Here is a 24,542-nt window from a genome sequence, read left to right as displayed (position 1 = left end):
GGAGATGCTCGCTGTCTGAGAATTACAATGATTAAATCCATTCATAATAATTATGGAGGACACAATTTGTGTGCAAACTTTGAAGACCTCCAAAGGCTTGGGAGTTTTTGTTGCTGCTCTCAGTTTGTTTTGTTTTGTTTTTTGAGCTATGGAGGGTCAGACATAATGACATTTTGTACATTTTAATCAGCTATTCTGTGTAAGACCACTTGCTGAATAAATGCAAACACAGACCTCTGATAAATATTTCAGAGAAGTAAAAACTCAGATATGCAACAATAACAGTGAGGAGTTTTTACAAGTATTTTAATGTAAATTTACACCCGAATTTACAGCAATATACCGTATGTTAATAAATAATTCATTGCCATTATACAGCCCAAATAATAAATTACATAACAACGGATTGAAGCAAATAGGCAAGATTTCACAGCAGGTTTGCAGAGGAGACGGAAAAAGTGACGCAGGACGGTCAGGTGAACTGGAGGGGAGGGCGGGATTGCTACGGTGCTTGTGCTTGTAGATAGAAACTGAACAAGTGACATTATTTTTTGTCTTAAACAAAAAGAAGTCTCATCAAAATACCAGTGAAAGGTATAGTTTGTTATTCTGTCGCTTAGGTTATGCATAAAACAATAAATAATTATTACAGGTGTCTTTTTTTAAATTAGTTTTGACATGAATTGGAATAGTGAACTAAATAGTTTGGCTTTTCTCTTCCTGAAAGTAGTTTTCAGTTGAAATTGGACAAAAACTGTGAGAAATCCTCGCTCAAGTGATGCAGAATCTGCATTTCAATGACTTATTTATCTCTCTAACATTTATGGTCATGTTAAGGGCTTTGAGACACAGACTCCCGGGTGTACCATCCAAAAAAAAAAAAAAGGTACATGACTGACGTTTCTCCATCCACAGTGCACCTCTCAATCATTTTAGCGTCACGTAACACCGACTGTGCCAGTCTCCTTAAATTTCTAAACCTTTTCATTCTGACCAGCAGCAGTTTAAACAAAGCATATGGCTTCCCACGACAAATGGTTAAACCGATAAAGCATACAAAACTCTTCATCTATCACAAGTGACATTACCCATTAAAAAAATCTGACCTAAAAAAATGCCATTGATACCATTTGCTGTTATATAGACATTTTAGACGTTCCCTACGCTCCGTAGAGCTTTTACCAGCGACACACACCGCTTCATCTGTCAGATATATATAACTAAGCAACAACATACAATACAGAGGACGGTCAAGTTTCCCTCTGCTTACATTTCAAGTGCATCCTGTCAAGTTTAAGGCCTGAGGTGTGCTTGATTCCTTGACTCAATTTTTATTTTCTGAGGTCCAACTGGGTGATCATTGCACACCCGGATTACCTCATTGCTGCCCAGAGAAGCTACAGATATGTGCCTGCTGATACATTTATTTAGTGTAGACTGAAACATTTTAAATCCATATGAAAATATGACTGTACACTGGGCATACAGTCTTGTGAAGGAAAAAAAAAAAGCACACTCTCTTTCGAATCTAAGAATGAACATATTAGCACATAATAAATGATCTGGTCCTTACTGGGTTCTAACATTATTTAACTATAACCTCAGATAAGCATGCTGCATTACACCGTGTCATTATTAATTTCACCAAAAACTATAACAGAATTTCCAAGCAGTGCATGAAAAACTAAGCACACCCTCACTGCCTCTATAGCAATTAAGAGCAGCTAGGTGCTGGCTGATTGATTGACCATCAGCAAGTGTGAGAACCTCTATAAAAGCAGTTTTGGAAGTTTGCAGCTCAGGAGCATTCAGGTGTGTTTTAACAAAGTGCCAAGGAGATAAGACATCAGCAGTGATCTGAGAAGCAATTGTTTTAAAAGAGTTATGAGGCCATTTTCAATTTTTTTTAAGTGAAAGATTATTAACAAGTGGAATACATGCAAACCAGTTGCCAACATTCCCTGGAGTGGACGCCCCAGTAAATTTACCCCAAGGTCAAACGCTGCACTGCTCAGAGGAACTGCAAAAACCCAAGAGCTGCATCTCAGGCCTCATTCAGCATGTTAAATGTTAAAGTTAATGACAGTACAGTTAGAAAGAGACTGAACTAGTATGGCTTGTTTGGAAGGGTTGCCAGGAGAAAGCCTCTTCTCTCATGGCAGCATGGCTTAGGTTTGCAAAGTTGCATCTGAACAAATTACACGATTTTAGTGGAACAACTTGCAGAAATTAGGTCGTGCAGCAAGACAGTGGGCCTCATTCACAAACAGTGGTTACACACAAATCTGTGATTCATCGATATTTTAATATGCAAACTTGTTTGTAGTCTATAAAGAAATTTAGAAGTGCCCCTGGCCAAGTGTACAGAGAAATGTCTCAGAAAATGTAAACACCTGTCTTTAAATACTAATATTATTACTGCTCCTGCTACTACTACGAATAATAAAATCAGGATTATCAGAATTACAATTAAATAAATAAAAAATTGAAAAGGTGGAGGTCTTTTAATTTAAATGTATTCCAATATCCCTTTATCTCATCTTACATTAAATGTTCTTTTTTCATTAAAATGACTTCTGTCGTATCGCTGGATATGATTCCTTAAAATCCAGTGTCTTGGCACTTCTCCACAGATATTAGAAAAAGAAAGGATTGAGTTTCTCATCTTGGACAGATCAGCTGCTCCTCATTCTTCAGCTGTTTTCTTTTTATTTTATTTTATAGTCTGTTGTTCAAACTTGTTTCAGTTTCTTCAGTCAGACTTTTTCCTGCTTTCTTCCTTAGCACTGCAGGTCTTAACAACATCACCACAGCTGTCTCTACTTCGCTTTGAGGTCAATGCATTTACATATATAGAGAAATCGGGCTGTGGCAGTATGAAGATTGCAGAATCCTGTTGGATTCAGATTCAGTAACAAACGTGTGTTGGTAAAACAAAAAAGGGCGCTGGGCGCAATTTATGATTCCAACAACATTTTTTCATACACGCTTGTGTAACAAAAATTTACATAAATACTAGTGAATGAGGCCCAATGGCCCTGACAATGTCCAGACCTCAGCCTGTCTAAAAATCTGTGGCAGGACCTCGAGAGAGCCATGCATAAACAAATGCAAGAAAACCCCAGTGAACTGAAGCAACGCTGTAAAGTAGACTGAGCCTACTTTAGAGACTGCTGCAGTCATACAGAAAATGTTTACTTCAAGTTATTGCTCCTAAAGGTGGTTCTTCAAGCACTGAACTGTGAGGTGTACTTAGTTCTGACACACTGCTGTTATTGTCCAACTGATATTGCATTTGAACTGTTAAGGACCAGATGATTTTTGTGATTATGTCCTGATAAGTAAAACCTTAGAACTGAAAGAGGTTGTACTCTCTTTTTCACATTGCTGTACTTGAAAGCCAACTCAAGTAGGAGTGGTTAGCGTTACTCTAACAACGATGCTGCCGTAGCTACGCAGTGTTGTTGAAATCCATGGGAAGAATCAGACCGTTTAAGCTCTACATGGACACCATGGATTACAGTTACTGTGATACAAATATAGCAGGTAGTAAGGTGTATCTGGGACCAGTCATGTGACAGAATTGACTGTCCAAAAAGGGTAACAAGACAACTGTTGGCTCCGTCGAGTGCTTCGAGTGAGGAGAGTGGCCCGGCTCCAGCCCGTTCTTGTTACTGTTCCTCCGCTGTCAGAGGCTTTGGAGAGTCTGTGTCAGAGGTCACCTCGGCGTGTGCCCGTTCACTTGGCCCCTGCCCCAGTGAATGTTCGGTAGAGTCAAACACCTCCTGAAGTGCTCGAGCTGGGCCTGCAGTCTCTCCCTCTCCTCTCTTACTTTCTGCCTCTGAGTCACCAGCTCCTAATAAACGAAGGATAGACACGGCTGTTATTACAGAAACCAAGGCTTTATGCACCAAGCTACATTGCTACAACAGGAGATGGCAACACTGGCACCAAAGAGTACACATACGTGGAAGACACAAAATGATGCTTACCCCCATAGTGATAGAGAGCTGCTCTGCAGTTCTGGTCAGATTGTAGTTCTGTGCTTCGAGTCTTTTACACTGACTGTGAAGGACTTGCCTCTCTATACTCCATTCTGTGAAGAGAAAACAGGCAGTTTCAGTTAATTATATTGCATTTTAACTTGTCTTTTACTCCAATTTTAGCCCCCCTGAGCTCACACACACCAGTGTACCCGCTGAGCTATTTACTTTTGATTAGAGGTCTAAAAGATGTCTAAATTGTATGTAGCAGATGACGCTAACTCAGGGTTTAAATTTAGATTTAAAAAAACAAAACAAAAAACAACTTGAGTCTCTCTAAATCATGTTCGTCCATTGTTTCAGTGTCATTTCAATGCCTTTTCCTTCTGCATGTACAATTAGTCCATGCAACCTTTGCACTGTTATCACAGGGACATTATTTCAGAACCTGCTGATCTACTGGGATTTCCCCACACAACCATCTCTATGGTCTACAAAGAAAGGCCCAAAAAAGAGAAAATATCAGTGAGTGGCAGTTGTCTCTGGGTTGTCAGAGGTCACAGGACAATGGCCAGAATACTTCACGCTGACAGGAGAGCAGCAGTAACTCATTACAAACAAGGTAAAGGTAACACATCAGACCATGAAGCAGATGAGGTACAACAGCAGGTGCCAATACTGTCAGCTAACTACAGGGCCTCCTTTCACCCACTACCCAAGATACAAGATATAGTATCATTGCTGACCATGTCCATCCCTTTATGACCACAGTGTACCATCTTTTGGTGGCTGCTTTCAGTAGGACAACGCACCATGTCAAACATCTCAGATCATTTCAAACTGGTTTCTTAAATGTGACAGTAATTTCACTGTACTCAAATGGCCTCCGCAGTACTCAGATCTCAATCCAATAAAGCACCTTTGGGATGTCGGGGAGTATCTGCAGCAACTGAGTGATGCCATCATGTCAATGTGGAGCAAAATCTCTGAGGAATGTTTCCAGCACCTCATTGAATTTTTGCTAAAGGAAAATGGGGGTCCAACCCCTATAGCCCACTGCTCCGACCAATTAACAAAGAAATAAAAAAAAAATCTGAATGTTTTTTAGCAAAATATATGAGCATCAAGAGTAAATGTTACATATATGCAGTCATTTTTGTAACTATAAATCATGTAATAAAGAATTGAACTGTTTGGGGTTAAATTTATTAATGTATGGTCTTACAATAGGGTTACAATATAAAGCAGATTTAGCACTATATAAATAAAACTGAACGGATCTATATTTATCCAGAAGACATAAAGCTCTCCAAGAAATCCATAGTGCTGCACATCTGCCAAGACATTTGATGTTTTTCATGTCTCAATTCATATATTAAATTAACAACCTACAAAAAATTAACATGCAGGTTATAGGTGGTTGAGAACTCTTAAGTTTTAAAAGTCAAGAATTTCAAATTTGAGTCCCTGCATCTCCGGCTAATTCTTTTACTGTTCACTGATTTTTGACCCGACTTCTGAGATTAATCTCACACTCTTGCTGAAAACTATTTACATGCAAGTTGTATATGTAGGCATTTGCAGTGCACAACTTTTACAATTATGTATGCAACAAAATGTTTTTACATCATGTATATAAATAACTTTCTCTGTTTTCATCATATCACAGAAAAAGCGACTATTGGGGTAATGCATGTGCTATGTCACTGACTCACCGTCCACATACTCCTGGTAGGCCTCAAAAATAGCTTCAATGCCCTGCCACTTCCTTGGAACATCCTCCTCCTCCTCCTCCTCTTCGTCCTCTTCCTGATCGGACTCTTCCTCATCCTCAGACAGGTTCTCCTGTGGGGCTAGAGTGTCCCGGTTGGCTACAGAAGAAGGGAAGTGATGGCCATTGATATGTGCACGCTGAGAGACATGGATGAGATTTGAACTTTTCAGCTGAGAGACGCTGTGAGGCTGCGAGGGATCGGCCTTCACGCCGGCCTCTGGGACACAATTTGAGAGTCCTTAAGAAGAAGAGAGTGAGACAAAACAAACAAAAAGCAAAGTCAGTCCTTGTAGCTCTTTTTAACAGCTTGATGTGATTTTCACTTAACGTGATAGGAACTGGACTTTTGTTTACATTTTAAAGGCAGTGCAGTGCACACTGACACCACTAGGTGGCAAACCCCTAACATTAAAGAACAATCAGGTCATGCACCTATGGGAGCGTGGCTAACCTTTGTTCTGCAGTGTGCTGTGTGTGGACTGCAGCACAGCCTGATGGAAGTGCTGAGCGAAGGCCTCAGGTGTGAACCGCTCCAAGGGTCGATTCCGCCCATTCTGCACTTGACTGGGCTCCTTTTTCTGAGCAGCAGCAGCGCCAGTGCCGTTCTGGAGGCCCTGGCGCTTCCTGTTCGATTGTGTCTCCACGAATTCAACCTTTTCATGATGTGGGGCCAAGGGAGGAGGGAGCCGAGTCACCGTGGAGTCTACAGGTGGTTTGTGCGCGTCGTTATGAAGGTGTTTATGTTTGCTAAGATAGGGAGGGGAGGGGCTGGGAGAGTCTGGGTACAGGTGTCCATTTGACGGACACGGCAGAGGTGCTGAGAAGGAGTCACCTAAAAGAAAAGCAGAAGTTTTATTAAAGAGTTGTTTGCTGATTAATTGAGAGCGCATGCATTCATGTTTCCTGCGTTTGTCTGCGTGTGCCTCACCAGTGGAGGGAGCCGGAGGACTTCTGCACAGTGGTAAAGGATTATATCTGAGTGTGTCTAACGTCACAGTCTTCCTCTGAATGGCCTTCAGCAGCTCTTCTGTTCTCTCTTTATCTACAGAGAAAAAGACAGAATGAGAACACCCATCACTCATATTTTAAAAAAATATGTGTTAAAAAAAATGACTTGGCCGGGAACTAATGGGGAAGTGTCAGTAAATGGATGATCTGAGGGTAATGCCCAATTCAGAGAGGAAAAAAATTCAATTTAATGAAGTTCTTACCAGTTTCCCCCCCTCAACAGTCTCCAAATGTTTTCTTAAGGTCAGAATAGCATACACTGAGTTTAGATTTTATGCCCCATTTCATCGACAACTAAATCTTACTGAAGCACTGGCCTTACAGAAAAGTCTTCAGAAAATGAAGAGGAAAAACTTTAAAAGAGAGTGCAAGTGAGCTGCTGATTATACAACAGTGTCCCTGCAAGCAAGTAATAATCATTTAACAACAGAGAGTTTACGCTGGTATTTGAAAATCCAATTTTCAGATTGTAGTTATGAGATTCTTTTTAACAGAGGGGTAAAATAAAATAAAAACACAGCCAGTGTGAAAAACAAAGAGCTCTAAGAATATTTAACACTTCTTAGGCAGTCTTTGCATAATAATATTTCTAACTTTTAATATAAAAACTTGAGAGAGCAATGGAAAATTTCTCATTCATTGCATTCTGCCATCAGAGAGGCATCTTATTGGTCCTCATTCTTCCTGCAGCATGACAAGAACCCCAAATGTACAGCCAGAGTCACCATCTGTTTTCAATGACTACTGCAGACGGTATGGACTTGTGGTCACCTTCATGTTATTTTTAAACCCCTAAGATTTTTGCATTGTACACCTTATACATGCCAATGCCACTTTCTTAGGACCAAGTTTTTCTGATTAATAACTGCTTTTGTAGCAAATCTGCTTCACGATTTCATACATTTTGCTCTTCTGCATACTATAGTTGCACTTTTTGTTGTTCCTGACATCAGCACTTCATTTTCAGGTCATTTTCACCCAAAGAACTAATGCTTACTGATATCTTATCTTTTTTGGACCAGTGTTTATAAACCGTAAAGATGGCTGTGTGGGAAAATCCCAGACGATCCTCAGATTCTGGAGTACCCTGACAACCATGCCTTGTTCAAGTCACTAAAATGAACATTCTTCTCTTTCCGATGCTTAGTTTAAACTTCAGCAGGTCATCACGACCATGTCTACACGCCTAAATGCTCTAAGCCAGGGGTCCCCAATCCCAGTCCACGAGGGCCGGTGTCCCTGCAGGTTTTAGATGTGTCCTTGATCCATCACAGCTGATTTAAATGGATAAATTACCTCCTCAACATGTCTTAAAGTTCTCCAGGGGGCTGGTAATGAACTAATCATGTGATTCAAGTGTGTTGACCCAGGGTGAGATCTAAAACCTGCAGGGGCACTGGTCCTCGCGGACTGGGATTGCGGACCCCTGCTCTAAGCTAATGCCACGCGATTGGTTGATTTTCGTTAACAGGTAGTTTAATAGGTTTACCTGATATAGCAGCCACCCAAAAGTGTACTTGAAGATATTTTTCTACATATTTAGTTTTGCCAGTTTTTTCCATTATACATCTGCAGTTTATCCAGTTTCATAAACTAATGACCTTTTAAACAGATTTCACACATTCTGAAGCAGTACCATGTCTTTCCTGGATGTGGGCTCAAATCTACTCTTGCTGGACAAATCAGAAAATCCCACTCCAGCCTTCAGATTCTTCCTAACTTTATTTTCTTCTCACATGCTTCATTTTTTATCCCCTCCACGGGGAATCACCAGAGCAACTCTGAAGAAAGCAGAGTAGCACGTAGGATGTGTGTGTGGATACCAAACAGGTTGTTACCTCTCCTCTGCTGTGGGCTGACGTGCGAGAGGTTGAACATAAGGAGGAAGTCTTTTTTCTTCTCCAGTTCGGGGGTGCAGTCCATCTGCTCGGCAGAGTACGGAGTAGTTAAGGGAGTTGTGGGTGTTGAAGATGTTGAAGATGAGCAGGCCTTTTTCTTGCCCTGCACAGCCGGAGGAGAGACGCTGCGCTCTTTCATCATCCTCCTCCTCTTCCTCCTCTTCTGAGCCAGAAGATCATCGCGATGGGTCAGCGTAGTAAGACCACACACACGCAGAAAATCCACTTTCTTTGGAGAAAGATCAATCAGACAAAAGGGGAAAAAAACTCCCAAAAAACGTAATACTGTACCTGTGATGAATGCATATGTGACTGTGTGTGTTTTCGCACCTCTGAAGACGTGTCCAGCTTGAGTGGGGGCTGTTCTGTCACTCTTCTCAGATGAGCTTTCACCTCCTCCTCATCGCTCTCATCATATGACTCATCCAGGTCATAGTAATAACCTGGTAAAGGCAGAGCATTATTAAAACAATTGCAGGCCTGTGCATCAGTAATGACCTGATCTGCAGTTCCCTTTAGTCTTCCATCTCCACCTCCTGCTGCTTTCTGTTTTATTCCTCTCACCTCCTTCTTTGGCCTCTTTCCTCCTCTTCTCTTCCAGGTCGAGTTTGCTGAGCAGCCTGCGATGCTGCTGGAGAACCTCATCGTACACCATCATGCTGTCAGGCACCTGATGCGGTCGCTCCCTTACCGCTGGCGGAGAAGCAGCCTGGCACCGTCCCCCTAGGTCAGTGCAGGCTCCACTGGAGATAGACGGAGGCATAAAGGATCGCTGGTGGAGGTTATTGATGTGATGCCGGTGGTAGAGGCTCTGGATGGCTCTGTCCTGCTCACTCTTGTTCCAGCACTCCTGTAAACTTGCTCCCCTGAGTGAGGCGAACCTTTCTGGGCTTTTTGCCATCCTCCTGTTGCCCTCTTCCAGCCTCTCCCCCCATGCCGCAGGCGGTCTCTCGGCTCTGGTCAATCCCGGTGGCGGTCGACTCGGTGGCGTTGGGGCGTTTAGTTTTCTGCGGGAGTCTGCAGGTGCGTCAACAAGAGAAGCTGGGTTCCACAGTGTAGTGGCAGGGGCAGGAGGTTGATGAGGAGCTTTTGGGGAGATTAGCGGCGGTGGAGCGCCGAGGCAGGCTGCGACATCTTTGCTGCCTGGGTTGTGATAGACTGAACCGGTACTGCTTAGAGGAACAGAAAGAAACTTTTTTTATTCAAATTCTGGACCTAATAAAGAGTGCATGGTGTTTCAAAAGGGATACAAATTGTATTCAAAAGAAGAAGCAGCTAATTCTCACCGGCTGCCGTCTCTCCTCGGTTCCACCCCTTTCCCCGGTGACCTGAGGCCAAGCTCCCTGTCCTGTCCTTGTGCTCGCTGTTGTGTTAACCACGCCTCCTCGCTGGCTCTCTGACTCATCATGCTGGCGGAAAGAGCTCCATGGATCCCACCAACAGCACCAGCATGATGTTTCCCCAGGTGAGAAGGCAACAAGCTGGGCACTGGGTATGGCACAGAGCCCCTGGAGGAGTGAATGCTAGGCTGCAGAGGCTTAGGTGCTGAAAAACCTGGGTGTTCGGAGTCCTTGGATTTATCTGGAGAAACTGTGGAGTTATGGAAAGTGCATGTGTTATGTGCTACGCTGATATATCAGGATGTTTATTTACTTCAACAGCACAAAGTAACGGGCCTTTATTTGATGCAGTCTTTATTTCTAAGTCCTTCAGTTTGATAAGTATAACTGGACATATTAGTCCATTTTCCACTGCAGGAAGCCTTATTTTAGGATCTGCTCCCATTGCCCTTTTAAGTTATAGTATTACGTGCAGAATGTGTTCACAGAGGTTAAAAAAATGAGACAGACTGTGTGCAGAGCTGAGATTTTTAGCCAAAGAGCGAGAGCTTGAAGAGAGAATAAAATGTAAAGGTTTCAACCACAAGTGTGCTAATTTATATGTCAGTCTGCTTGTACTTTAAACAATTTACCGCATCCTTTGATAGTTTTATTTCAACAACTTGAGAAGTCAGCAAGTCATTAGAAATTCCCCTTTGGGGTATAAATGTTTCTAACAGATTTCGTTGCAATCTGGCCAGTAGCTGTCAGGATATGTGGCTCAGGTCCAAAGTGTTGGGCAGACACTTTATTTAAGCAACACAAGTGTTAAAAATTTAAACTACTGCAGATCAAAACCAGCAGTGTTGTGAGCTTCTGTCTTCTTTCTCGATAATAATGAGTCATAATGAGTCAGCTATATTCAGAACAGACTATTTGGGTATTTTAACTGAAATTAAGTAAAAAATAAATAAATAAATAAATCAGTTTCTAAAACTCTGTATACATGCTTGAGCATGCACCTGCAGGCGAGCGCACATACATGTGCACGCGTGTTTGTGTGTAGGTACCCAGTCTGTTCGGGGTCAGCCTTTCTCCTGGCCTGGCCCTGTCCTCCGGTGGTGCCCTCCGAGCATGCAGCTCAGCCAGGTAGTGGCCCTCTGCCGCTCTGACCATCTGCTGCTGTCTCTCCCTCTGCCTCTCCTTCTGTCTTTCCAGCTCTCTCTCACGCTCCCTCTCCTCCTCTCGCTCCCTCTCTCTTTCCCGCTCTCGTTCCAGCCCGGCCTCTCGCTCTCTCTCTTTCTCTCGTTCACGCTCTTGTTCTCTCTCTCGCTGGCGGAGCTCGTTCTCCATCTGTAGCCTGTGGGGGAGGTTGACAAGTATGCGTACACACAGACACAGACACACACACACAAAAAGGGAGAAGGTGAGAGATGCAACACCCAACATGAGGCAGATATTAACCACACACTGGTGAACCTCGCACAAACATTTCTACTAAAACATACACACACACACACGCAGCTGCAGAAGAACACACACACACACACACACACACACACACACACACACACACACACACTCTCTCCATTTACCACGAGGAAAATAATCCATACACAGCATGACTGAGCAAGAGCAGATGAACACTTAATAGGTATCCACAGGAAAATGACACACACACACACACACACACACACACACAAGCAATCAATAGCACACAAACAAACCTACAAGATATGCAGGAGCCATTACAGAACCAGATGATGAATGCCATCCATTTCAAACACAAACATTTCCCCTGTGCATTATGCCACAGGAAAACAATGAGTATTGTCAAACTGAGAAAGCAGCTCAAAGTGCTGAAAGAAAATAGAGACACACAGAGGGACTTAAAAAATAAAAAAATACTTTGTTATGTGTGTGCGATTTTATGTAAGCGCTGGCTTGCATATGCATGTCTGTGGGCGTACAGTGTGTGTGAAGGGCAGTGTGTGTGTGATAAGTGTATAGGAGGCACTGTGGGGTGTGTGCTAAAAATATCACACAGTCAGCAACCTGTGCCTACCCTGCAGAGAGATTACACAGCTCTGCAGACAGTGAAGAAAGAAAGAAAGAAAGAAGGAAAGGAAGAAAGAAACAAAGTGCTACCTCTCAGATAAGGCTGTGTGGTTTAGGTCTGCAGGGTAGCGGCCTCCAGGCAGGTGTAAGTGGAGGGCAGAGGGGTGCAGTGGAGGGAAGGCACCCCCTGCAGGCACAGAGTAGAACTGTGATCGCAGTGCAGAAAGACACAGAGACTCCTCCATCCTGTGGCAGAAAAAAAATCAAAAAATGAGTCAGAATATATCTGCCACCGAGGAGCTGATGGTTATCTGATAAGTGAGTGCAGAATAGATTAAAGGATGTAGTTTTTTTTTTTTTTATTCTTAACATTTTGACTTTTATTTGACAGGACTGTGCAGAAGAAGCAGTAAAAGCATGGAGAGAATAGAGGTCGGAACCCAGGCCCCTGCAGCAAGGACTTTAGCTTTTTGTTATGGGGCGCCACCTCAACCCGGTGAGCTATAGTGGACACTGCACACTTCCTGCTTTATTCCAGCATGCTATATAAAAAGACTGTAAATAAAAATTGGAATAGCCACAATGATAATGCCTACTGGTTAGTAAAGTGAATTCAGCATCGTGTTTTAAAACCAGAGGAGAAGATTGGGTTGAGAAAACGAGGAATATTGCAGTCCCAAAGCTAGATTGATAACTTGTCAATTGCACTGTAACACACACCCTGCTATTTAGATTACTTACAAAATGATCATCATGTTGTATCCATTAAGACTAGTGATTATGCTATAGACTAATCAGAAAAGATTAAGTGAAGTCATCAATTTGGGGAGCCCCTGACTCCAGCTACATTTCTCATTGAAACCCAAGGAGCCCCCTGGTGGCTATAAAGAAGAATGCAGATTACTGCTATACACAGGCATTAACCTAAAAAAAGATAAATGGCAGCTGTGTGGGTTTCTGTTACCTCGGTAAGGACAGAGGGTGGTGCAAGTAGGCTGGATGATAGTAAGCGGCGACGGCGGCGTGGGCTGCAGCGGCCGGGTCGAGGCTCAGGGGCAGAGAGCTCAGACGGAGGTCATCTGAGGTGGCGAACGGCCGGAGTGCTCTCAGGTACTCCTCTGGAACGGCACCTGAGGGCACTACGGGGTGCATCTGCCCCGGCAAACTGCAGAACATATTCAGAGGATAATTTTAAGAATGAATTCTGCACGCAGACTTTTCTGCACAGCTACGCAGTATGCACGTGCCACACTTACCTAATGCTCTGCATTCGGGGGTCTTGCATGATGCTGCTTGGTGTGAGGCCAAAGGAGTGAGCCAGGGGGTGAGGTGAAGAGATGGGAGGAGTCCTCTTATCCTGCTGTGGCTGGGGGTTCTCAGCTCCCACCCGCTCCCTGCTGAGACCCTGAACACTCGGCTCCACCTGACAAAGACATACAGAAAGTGTGAGAGCAGACTTTACTATGTCTATTGGTGTGATTTTTATTTTTCCAGTGTGTGTCTGTGTGAGTGTGCACGCGCTACATTCAAACAGAGTAGAGGAGTTCTGGAAAAAGACGAGTGAGAAATAAGATGGAGTGATTGCGTAAAAACCTCTGAGCTGCAGCCAGAGGCTCAGCGGAGTGGAAAAGTGGGTCTGATATGTCATAACAGGTCAAGATCAAAGTGGAAAGATGATCCCAATATCTAGCCAACTGCTCCATCCTTCATCACCCACTCCCTCTCTGAGCTTCTCACTCAGATGATTTGGCCACCACAACACTGCATTTGATCCTCGATTGCTCAAAATCACCACCATGACCAAATAGGCCTTTTTTTTGCCAAACCTGCATATAAACACGCATTAAGAAACAAGTACCCCATGCCTGTATCCAAGGCTCTCTCCCACTTTGTCTGGTATGTCATGCGGCATTGTTCTTCATTCTGTTCAAACCAAGCAGCGCTCAAGGATCTGAGAAATGAAGCCAATACTGAAGTAGTCTAGTAGCTGCAATTCACCAAATGGCCACTTGAGGTTGGCTCCAAACCATAGACAGTGTAAGAGATGGATGTAGCTTCTCTGATGTCGCCCACTGGTTTCTAAAGTCCTGTTTCAGAACCCCGAGTGGAGGGTTTCTGCTTCACCAGGGCGGGTCTGACTGTGAAACTGCACGGTCCTTGTTTAAGGACCTGTGATTCACAATTAGTTAGTGAATGATTGCGCAGTCTTATCCCAATCTGCTAGGACTCTGTGGTGGTGAGGGGAAGGAGACTAGACAAAAGACACTGTGGAAGAGATCCAGAGATTAATAATAAAGGATGATTAAATGCAGAGTGGTGTATAAGCACAGAGAGACAAAAGTGTGAGTGATCCAGCTGTAACTATAAGCTTTATAAAAAATGAAAGTTTTAAGCCCAATCTCAAAAGTAAGAGGGCATTTGTCTCCCACGTCTAAACTGGGAGCTGGCTCCATAGAAGAGAGGCCTGAAATCTGACGGCTCTGCCTCCCATTCTACTTTTAAATATCTTAGGAACTACAAGTCAGCCTGCAGACTAAAAGCAAAGTGCTCCATTGAGGTAATATGGAACAGATAATCCTGAATTTTAAAATAAATTTAAAACAAACTTAATGTTTTGTTCAGCATGACCCAAAACTTGTGGTTAAGCTCATAATCTTAGCAGCAAAGTGTTTACAGAGGTCAAGACAGGGACTGGTTTTTTCCTTTGATTTCTGTAGGACTGATGTCTCTTTGCAAACACAGCTATCGCCATCTGGTGGCATCCATGGTTTATACTGTTTGTGCTCCAAAAGGAAGTCAGTCTTTACAGTCTTTATATAATTTCCATACTAAAATGCAGCAGGCAAACGTGTTTGCAGCCTGCTATAAGAAAAAGGTGTGGTCACTGCAGCCAGCTGTACTGAGCTGAACTGATCTTCTGTGTTCTAAACTTTAATGTTTATGTTTTATGCTTAGCACTTACTAGTAGGCATCAATATATGTGTTGCACTTATAGAGTTTCTACTGTAGCTTGTAAACATTAGCTGCCAAATATCACTTCTAGCTCCAAAAATCACGAAACTCTTCTATAATGAAGACTCCAAAACTAATATTGGCGAATTAATCCATGACTTTACGTTTATTCCCATTTTCATATACAGTCTATGCTCCAAACTGTAAGGCAAAAAAAGAAAATGAAAAGACTCATAGTCTACAGCAGTGATTAAGCTGATCTAACCGTTTGTTTGCATGCTTGCAGTTAGCGATTAACAGATATTAAAACAAAGTAAAACCAGGAATTGAAAATGAAAAAGTGCTGCGATATTTTTTGGTGTGACGGAGCCACCGACTCACTAACCAACCAACCAAGAAGCCAACAGACCACCAGACACTGATTCTAAATAAGAAACAGCTGCCTGGAACCGTTTAGCAAAGTATGTTAATGAGAAAAAGACATACATTTACACTAATGTGTTATATCTTGTTGCTACAGCAACAGACAGCAGTACAGGTCAGGCTGACCACAGACAAACCACAAACAAATGACCTCTCTCAGCAACACCCAATCTGCTACCTTAGTTTAGTACAACACTTGATTTGCAGTATAATACTCGTGTTTTGAATACGTTTGAATAGTTTTGTATATGCCACTCATGGAAAGCAGATTCAAACCAGGGACGAAGCAGCTTTCCTTTGCCATCTCCCAGAAATCCTCACTAGGTCAAAACGAGACAGGGAGGCAACACATGGACGGTCTGGAGAGCAGCCATCGCATTCCTTGACCTCTGACCTCGCAGACAGCCAATGGCCTTCACAGACCCGGCAATAAAACACACGCAGTCTGCTTCCTTTGGTTAAACGGTCCTTTGCTCTGTCCGCACAGTACGGACAAACACTGAATTAACACACAGCTCTGCTCTCCCGCTCATTCTTACACTCCCTCCCTTCCTTTCTTAACATCCTATTCTCCATTTTTTTCCCTGCCTCCCTCCCTCCTCGATTCTCTCTGAATGTCTGAATAAGAGCCCCAGGCAGGCTGGGCCACAGAGTGGTCTTTGTGAAGGGGGAGAAAGGCAGCTCTGATCCAGGGGGAAGTGGCTACTGTGGGGGCTAACCTCTGCATTGTTTGAGGGGCCTGGTTACTTGCCACAGCTTAAATTCACACACACACACACACACACACACACACACACACGCACACACACACACACACACGCGCAGGTCCCCCTTCACATCCTAAGCCTTTTGTGGTGAAGGGTCAAGTACACACACGCACACAATCTGCAGGAAGCTGAAGACAAAAAGTGCCAGTCTCTGCAGCCTCCACTGTGTGTGTATTTTTTAGACAAACACTTAATGTGTTGCTGAAAAAGACGCAGAACAGCAAGGAAGAGGGTGGCTGGAAGCATGAAAATGAAAGCGTAAGACAACACAGAGAAAGGCAGGATGGGGTAAATGAAGAAAGCAACGCTTGGACGGCTGGTTTTGACAGTTGGATGTTGATAAGCACTGGGACTATTTCTTTAATGGAGGGAGCAGCAGCAGCAGCAGGACAGATAAAGGAGACTGAGAGCGACAGACCACTCATCTGTACTGAGAGAACACGAGAGAGAGACGAGGAAGGGCCGAGAGAAAAGAGGAGACCGGCGTGACAGGGGAACAAAAGGTACAGATGCACAGAGAGAAAACAGCAGACATTTTGTCTCAGACTGGCGCGAAACACCCAGAGGTGTGACAGCGTGATGAATGACACGTCTTACCTGTCTTCCGTCGGCCCTCCACAGGCCGTTGCTTGTCTTTATGGGGGCAATGGTGACTACTGGAGGTGTGCTGGGGACACTGCGGCCCCTGTTCTGGCCCAGGAGGGGCCCTAAAGAGCCCCGCTTAGGGGTGGTAACCGGCGAGCTGTGGCTGGTGGCCGGGGAAGAGACGGGAGACGATTCACTGCTGAGGGCAGAACCTGAGGAAGGGAGAGAAAGAGGAATGAATGACAGCAAACAGCATCTGATCAGATTAAAAAGATTTCACGATCAAATAATCTCCCCGTGGCACATAACTTTTTCAATTTTTTTGTCAACGTGACGAACTAAACACTGTTTCAGTCATTTTTGATAAAAAGCTTTCAAAAAAATGTGACAGAAACAAAGGAAAGTGTAATAATGATACCGGAAGGAAAAGGGTACGAGATGAAAGTAGGTGTGTGACACGCACCAAAAAAAAAAAAACTGCTGTAAAAAGAGCGAAGGAAGCATGTCATAAATGACTGTGTTAAAAAGAGGCTGGGGTGTGACACCAAAGGGGAGGTGTGATAAAGGGAGTGTGTGCGTGCTCCGTAACATTCACTCTGGCATTACTCCATATTTCTGAGAAACACATACACACGCACACAAACAAACACACTCGGAAACAAGCAGGAAATAATGAGACAGAGAAGGTAGGAACCAATGAGTTCATGTAGAGCTGCAGGTAGAGAAAATGAGATAGTGATGGAGAGTCGGGGACACAGAAAGAGAGAGAGAAGGGGAGAGGGAGCTTGTTATAATTGGCTGTAATTAGATTCTCATTATTAGGAGATGAATGGAAACGAAGGAAGGAAGAGACAGAGAGGGAGAGGTCAGGATAGGTCAGCTCTTATCCAGCACCTTCATTAGGACAGCAGTGAGCTGAGTGAGGACACACACACACACACACACACACACAACCAAATAGCTACCAGGCAGCCAAACATTTCACAATAATTCACAAAATACAACCATACTCTGAAAGGATCTACTTTCACTTTTACTGGCACTGTGTTTCAATACGCTGTCCAATTTTCATTCATTAACATTGTGTTCCTGTCTTCAAGAAACCGCTTTTTTCTCCCCCATTACATAAAAGATTGATACCGCCGTCGTGTCTGTAGTCTAAATACGAAGCTATAGCAGTCAGTTAGCTTAGCTTAACATAATAACTGGAAGAATAAGGACAGAGCTTTCCTAGCTCTGTCCAGAGGCAACAAATTAAAATCTACCGTAAGATTACCCACTCTCCTACGCCCTGCTAAAGTGTCCGTGTGCAAACAAAGATTCCCATTTCTCCATGCAAAAGCTGAAGTATTCCACAGAGGAGAGAGAAACAAGGAAAGTCAACAGGATTTTGTACAAACCTGACACCAGCAGTAAAGGTTGGACTGGGTGTGACACACAAAGAGGAGTCTGTTTGTGTGTTTGTGTGTGTGTGTGCTCAAAAATACGTTAGCTCTCCAGGGCTTGAGGCAGCTGGAGCTGTGTTTGGGTGTGTGCAGGGTGGTTAAACCAGTGCTCACCTCTGGGGTCCTCTGCCTGTTTGGCCAGTTTACGAAGGGCAGCAGCGAATCCAGAGTTTGCAGACTGGGCAACTGCGTTCCCATTGGTTAGTGGACTGAGGGGACTGACTGTAGCCGTGGTGCGACTCGCCGTGGAGATCATTCCTAATGATGGTGACTTATTGGACTCATGGTTCATACCTGGCGAGAGCGGAAAGAAAAGATGCGAGGAACTTTATTATTGATTTGATTAAGCGAAGGCCTCGCTCAGCGTTGCACTCGGCTAACTTCCTGCCTAAAAAAAGATTTCTGAACACAGCTGGTACCAGAGTCATTCTGAATCAACAAAACTCAACTGACAAGTGTGTGTTTGTGTGTGTCTGGGGATGATAGTGAGTGCATACGTGGGGGTCAGCTCCACTAGAGACAGTGTGGAGGCAGGAGAGCGGTGACCCTAATAGCAAATCACACACATGAGTGCACACATGTCCGTTTCCTCAAGGGAGCCACCCAACACATCTTAAGACCGCAGGGGCGTCTACACACAAACCACACTGCGCTTTTACACCCTTGTGGAGCATGCAATCATGTACACACATACATGCAGAAAACAGAAACACACACAGAGCGTCCATCGATCTACTGGACAGAGAACACACCGAGAACAAACACAAGTAAGGTAACCTTTGTCTTCACCCTCTACCCTCTTACTGACCCACTAATGTTAATTACAGCTGGAATTAGCCAGCACCCCTCCACCCACCCTGGCTGCTACAGCACTGACCTCATTAGCACCACAACACACAATCACACGAACACCTTTAGAACACTCACACAGACACATAAAACCACAAAAAGAGCGCAAACAAAAGGGCCAGAGCAGTAAACACACTCATGAAAAATTCATATGAACACAATGAACACCATTATTGAACGCGCCGCTCGTCACACTGACAACTTTGATAAAGTGGAAGAATAAAGTAAACGGTGGATTTCAGAGCTTGGAAATCTCAGACTTACAGATTCCAAAACAGGGAAAACAGCAGAGTGATTAAAAAAGTATGTAGGAGCATTAAAACAGATTTAAACTCGGTTAAGATTGAAAGAGATAATTTAAAAAAAAAAAAAAAAAAAAAAACGAGAGCTGGTTAGAGGTTAACTCTAGGTAGGTTTCCTTTGCACATGCTCCCAAACATAGAAGCCTAGATTAGAGAGAAATGTGCCGTTTCAGGTTTTATGACCCTGCAAGCTGACAAAAAGCTAGACAGTGTGTGATGCATACAACTGACATGCATGTAGCTTCTGACATGCCACGCTCTTATCTAACAGAACCTGTTTCTATACAGTCCTTCCTCCTAATTTCTTCATGTCTGCGGTCACACATGTATTTACACGTCTTAAAGAAAATTGAACTTGAAACTGTGAATCAGATAGACAGAAAGGGAACGAGAGAGATGAAGAGAGCAAAAGCTCAGATCCTGACAGGCTGTGTGTGTGTCTACATCTCTGTCCCTGCTGAGCCCAGCAGTCAAGGGAGAGATGATAAGACAGTTTCTATCGACTCCTTCTCTCCCTCCCTCTCCCCTCTACTCGTCCACTCTTTCCTCCCCCTCTTTCTCTCCACTCTTTCCTCCCCATCTCTCCCTCTCTTTCTCTCCACTCTTTCCCGTTTATCTCAGCACACTGGAGCTTATTTAACAAAAGCCAACACACATAATCTCCTCTCTGTCTCTTGCTTTCTTTCTTCCTTCTTTCTACAATCTTTTCTTACACCCTCTGATATTTATCCATGTCGTTCACAAACACAGAGACACGCGGGCTGCCGTGTGCATATGCGCATAATTCAATCATGCAAGCACTCACCCTGCCGCTCACTGTTCTCCTCCTGCTTGTCGTCTTTCTGCTCCTATGAGAGTCTCTTTCACTCTCTCCCCTCTCAGCCTTGCAGCTGCTACATGGTCACGTGACCTCTTTTCTATCCACTTCCCACCTCCTCCACCTCTTCCTCCTCCTCCTTCTCACCATCTACTGCCCCCCTCCCTCTCCAGCCTACCTTTTACTCCTCTCTTCTCTCACTTTTTGTATCCATTTTCTCTCCTCAGACGCACCCTCCACCCCCCCACCAACTAACCCGACCCTCTCTCCTCCTCAGACAGCGCTTTCTGTCGTTTTCTTTCCTCTCTTCATTCTTCAGCCTTCCTCCTTTTGGCTAGCACTCATGGGAGGGTGGCGTGGTGACTGGAAGGGGATGAGTACGAGGAGGGAGGGAGGGTGCAGGGTGATGAAGGGGAGGGTGTGTGATTTGAGCTCTGTGTGTGTGTGTGAGGTACAGGGTAGTGTTAACCCTCCATCCATCACTCTGTCTCTCTGTTAGTCAGTCCTGTCTGCTCTGGGATGCAGGAGGTTATGTGGTGAGGTTTACAGTGACCTTTAACCCTTCACCTCTGACCACTGCTGCTCCTGACAGCGGGAGGGCTGACATATGAAACACACAACAGCCCTAAATACAAATTAAGGCTTTTTTTTTAACTCCCTCTAGAAATCTTTTTTTTTTTTTTAAAAAACAGGACAGATTGAGTAAACATGACTAAAAGGCGCCGTGAGGCTCTATTGCTCACTGCATCAGAAAACAGCTGGGTGTAAGAAGAGGAAGAAGAAGAAATGGAGAAACAACCTTAGGCAGGAAAATGGGAATTTTTGCCTGAGGATGGTGCTATACGAAAGACCATATTATTATCAGCAAACAATAGGCCTCACCCTGTGTGCGCTGTCCATTTCAGATAACCACGCAGATTCATTTAAAAGAATAGAGTGTGTTTGCGAACAAGATTATCATTACAGTTATGACACACACGCTGATATCAAGCAAACATGTTGACATCACATTAAAAATAAACATATTAGCAAGGCTCAAATCCACTGGCTGTCAGCTTTTCTGTGTGGACTTTGCATGTTTTCTCCAGGTGCCTCCAACGCCCAAAGACCTGCATGTTGGGTTAACTGGTGATTCTGAGTCGGCCGCATGTGTGAATGGGCTTGGCTACAGCACCCCCCACAGTTATGCATATCTACTCCTAATGATCACTGTTAAGCCTGTCGTGAAATAATAGGGATAATATGCAGGTCTTTAAACCATCCTCTCTTTAATTAAGCCAACTTTCTTCTCATTGGCTGCCCCTCATAAACAGAAGGTTTGAACAGCAGGTGGGTGGGACTACTGTACTGGCAGATGACCATATTAGGGATATCCGCTCTCATTGACATCATACTGAGGGAAAACTAGAAAAAAAGCTTGAACAAAGCACTTAGGGTGGCCTGAACTTTCGGTTATTACTAGAAGCTTTGGTTATGTTTTAAATGAGAATCGACCACTGGAACATATAATAGGCAAATAATAAGAAAAAGCACAATAGGTGAACTTGAAAAAAAAATCCTGTTGTTACAGTTGCTACTTGCTCAGAGTCGGTGTATTTGGGCTCAACTGTGAGCTTAGTACAGTAGACATGACGCTACTGATAGCATGTAATTTACACAATTTTACAACAGCAAGTTGCACCACGCAGATTGTAAAATGCACTTTTTTACTCAATCCTTTCTTGAGCTTTAGAGATAGATAAATGCACCCTCTGTACAACATTTCTTTGCAGTGCACTTAGTTTTCAGCGTTGACCTAAGTGACCAGCGATGCCTCAGCTCCTAAGAAACCCTGTCGAAAAGCAGAAACTAGCAGGACTTCCCCACAGCTGCCAAAATGGAAACTGCACGAAATTCATCTGCACACAAACACACCTACATACAGAATCCCACCCTGCTCAGCATGATGCAAGAGATATCAGACATGTTGAGGCCTGCGTCTTTAACACCTTTACCCTGCCCCTCTCTTCCACTTTTACTCTTTCTCTCTCTCTCACACACACACACATATACATATACACACACCACACACGACTCGGGGGGACTGTGAGGACAGCGGGGGAGGTCCTGCTCTGCCCCGTCAGCTCATTAAAAAAAAAAAAAGCAGTGTGTGTGTGAGAGAGAGTGTGTGTGCAAGCAGGGATTGGTCATTAGGAGGAAGAAGAGGTTGGGTTGTAACATACTACCTAGTTATTAACTCCCATCACACTGGTATATGACCGCATATGTGTGTGTGTTCTTGTGCAAGCTACTATTTTAACATTTAAGACATTAAACTGGCTGTTTACAAACTGTTACCCAACAGCAGACCAATAATAAGTGTATACACACACACACACACACTAAATATGCTACATTTAAGCTCTAAGATGTTATTATCTGGACCCCTACGGCTGATAGTAATCACAACAGTGGCTACTGCCGTTGTTACGATAGCTGGCAGACTTGTTCAAATTCCTCTGACACAACACACACACACACAGACACACACGAAGAATGAGAGAACGAGAGAGAGGAAAAGTAGCCAAATGTTTTACAGCCTCTTAAACTTGTCTGTAATAGCAGTCAGAGTGGCGTCAACACAGCAGTCTCCTGGGTTACTCCAGGGGCTGCTAAATGGCTTTACTAGCTCCAGTCACTCTGCAGCTTGCACAGAAACACTTAACACATCCTTACAATCCATAAACAACGAACACTCTCCCCGACTCCAGCAACTCACACACACTCACCCGACACAGGAAAGGGTCACAAGTTAACGTGAATGTAAAAAAAAAAGGAACTAAAACAAAAAAACAAAAAACAGTGTCAAACACATGCAGGCCGTCTGTGCGAGTACATGAAAAGGAAGGCACATTCACAATTAGCTGACTCAGGAGTCGGGAGCTGTGCGTCACAAAACGTATGCATGTGACCCCTAGGGACCAAACAGCCAGCACGGATTTATGGTCCTGGGATAAGTGGAGCAGAAAAACCACGTACTGTAATAACCGACACCTCCAGCAAACAAAAAACAAATGCATGCACACACACACACACACACAAAAAAAAGGGGAAGTGCATCCAAAAACACGCCAGGGCAGATTGTTAGAAGCACGTAGAGGTATATGAATAACAAAGAAAGCATGGGAAGTGCAGCAGCCATTACTCTGCTTTATGCTTTACAGCGAGGCCGCCAGAGCAGAGCCATGTTTACTGTGCAATAATAACAGAGTCAAGATGTTAGTGAAAGGTCTATAAATTATCACAGCCTCAGCTTAGAGTTGAAATGTGGGCTGCCAGTGGGTAAAAAAAAGCCTCATGGTTACATATCCTCTTCTTTTCCCTCTTGAACCTAGGGCCTTCCCTTCCACCTTCCTCTGGCTGCAAGGCATTGCTCCTCTTTGGGTGAACCCCTCTTCTCAGTGTGTCTACGAGCCTCTTGTCACTGTCTTTCACATACAGAAAGAAGATATAAATAGTGGCTGCTCTCCTGCCTCACACGTTCCTCTATCTGTCCATACTATAGTTTCTTTGCTTGTCATTTCCCCCTCGCTATCTCTTCTTCAGCCTCCTACCACTCACTCCACAGCTTCTCCGATCACGTCTGCTGCGTTTCTGCCTTCCCCCCCCATCTGTGTCATCGATCTCTTCTACAGCTTGTGCCTCAGTCTCACCTCTCTGATACAGAAATGATGGGAAAAAAACAATAAAAAATAAAACAATCTGAGGAAAACCAATCTTACTCCCGTCTCAGTTTATTTTGGCGCCTGGCGAGCGCCTGACTCCTGCCTGCAACCTTTTTTTTTTTTTTTTTTTTAAACTCGGCGTGTGTCAGGTGTTCATGTGCTAAGCGTCAGTGGCAGAGGTGCAGACACAGAGGGTCGTGTCAGACGGTTGACAGCCTCAGTTACTCCTCCTCTGGCCCGAGGCCCGCTCTGTTTTACCAGGTGCCGACACTGTCGTGGTTAGACGTCGACCATCTGAGCAAACACGAGGAGGATGGAGGGGGGATGGGTTGAAGAGAACACACACACACGCAGTCTCATTGCACAAAGGTGCACAAAGACACACCTGCTAAACAACTGTTGCTGTAGTAAACAATCATGTTGGTGCCCAGAGAGTATTATTCAAACTGTGAAGATGTTCAGCAAATCAGAGCAAAGTCGACACTTGTTGGCCCAGGAGTAAATTAAGCTGAATGGATCTTATGGATTATTTCCTTGCTTATTATCACTGTACAGATTAGGCCAAAGCTGCACGGCTGGGGCACTTTATTTATTACCATCAGCACCTGCCCTTCATATCAGCTCATGTAGCCAACTGTTTGCTCAGCTACAGAACAAC

At 44.0% G+C, this 24,542-nt stretch overlaps 1 protein-coding gene across 7 annotated transcripts in view; it reads right to left on the bottom strand.

The window, feature by feature from the left end:
- Positions 1-289: 289 nt before the first annotated feature.
- Positions 290-24,542, bottom strand: part of LOC147324534 (genetic suppressor element 1-like) — a 39,657-nt gene continuing 15,404 nt past the window's right edge. For 3 of the 7 annotated variants that reach the window (XM_086298387.1, XM_086298390.1, XM_086298392.1), the window contains exons 2-16: positions 18,327-18,506; positions 16,780-16,979; positions 13,297-13,463; positions 13,005-13,205; positions 12,131-12,286; positions 11,053-11,342; positions 9,950-10,253; positions 9,228-9,835; positions 8,994-9,106; positions 8,604-8,892; positions 6,686-6,799; positions 6,209-6,589; positions 5,699-5,995; positions 3,993-4,096; positions 290-3,856 (exon numbers count right to left, since the gene is read on the bottom strand). In XM_086298387.1, coding sequence (XP_086154513.1) covers positions 3,719-3,856; positions 3,993-4,096; positions 5,699-5,995; positions 6,209-6,589; positions 6,686-6,799; positions 8,604-8,892; positions 8,994-9,106; positions 9,228-9,835; positions 9,950-10,253; positions 11,053-11,342; positions 12,131-12,286; positions 13,005-13,205; positions 13,297-13,463; positions 16,780-16,979; positions 18,327-18,506 — 3,542 coding nt within the window. In that variant the 3' untranslated portion in view covers positions 290-3,718. Of the gene's footprint in view, positions 3,857-3,992; positions 4,097-5,698; positions 5,996-6,208; positions 6,590-6,685; positions 6,800-8,603; positions 8,893-8,993; positions 9,107-9,227; positions 9,836-9,949; positions 10,254-11,052; positions 11,343-12,130; positions 12,287-13,004; positions 13,206-13,296; positions 13,464-16,779; positions 16,980-18,326; positions 18,507-20,168; positions 20,269-23,077; positions 23,154-24,542 lie in introns of those variants that run through there. The other 4 variants (XM_086298389.1, XM_086298394.1, XM_086298393.1 and 1 more) reach the window with 3 other exon arrangements.

This window comes from Aulonocara sp. 'chitande type north' Nkhata Bay, linkage group LG7 (assembly GCF_057382095.1).
Source record: "Aulonocara sp. 'chitande type north' Nkhata Bay isolate Kocher_YH1m ecotype deep benthic linkage group LG7, A_spYH_male_GT1.1, whole genome shotgun sequence".
Taxonomy (NCBI): domain Eukaryota; kingdom Metazoa; phylum Chordata; class Actinopteri; order Cichliformes; family Cichlidae; genus Aulonocara; species Aulonocara sp. 'chitande type north' Nkhata Bay.
This window is presented reverse-complemented; position numbering and strand designations above follow the sequence as displayed.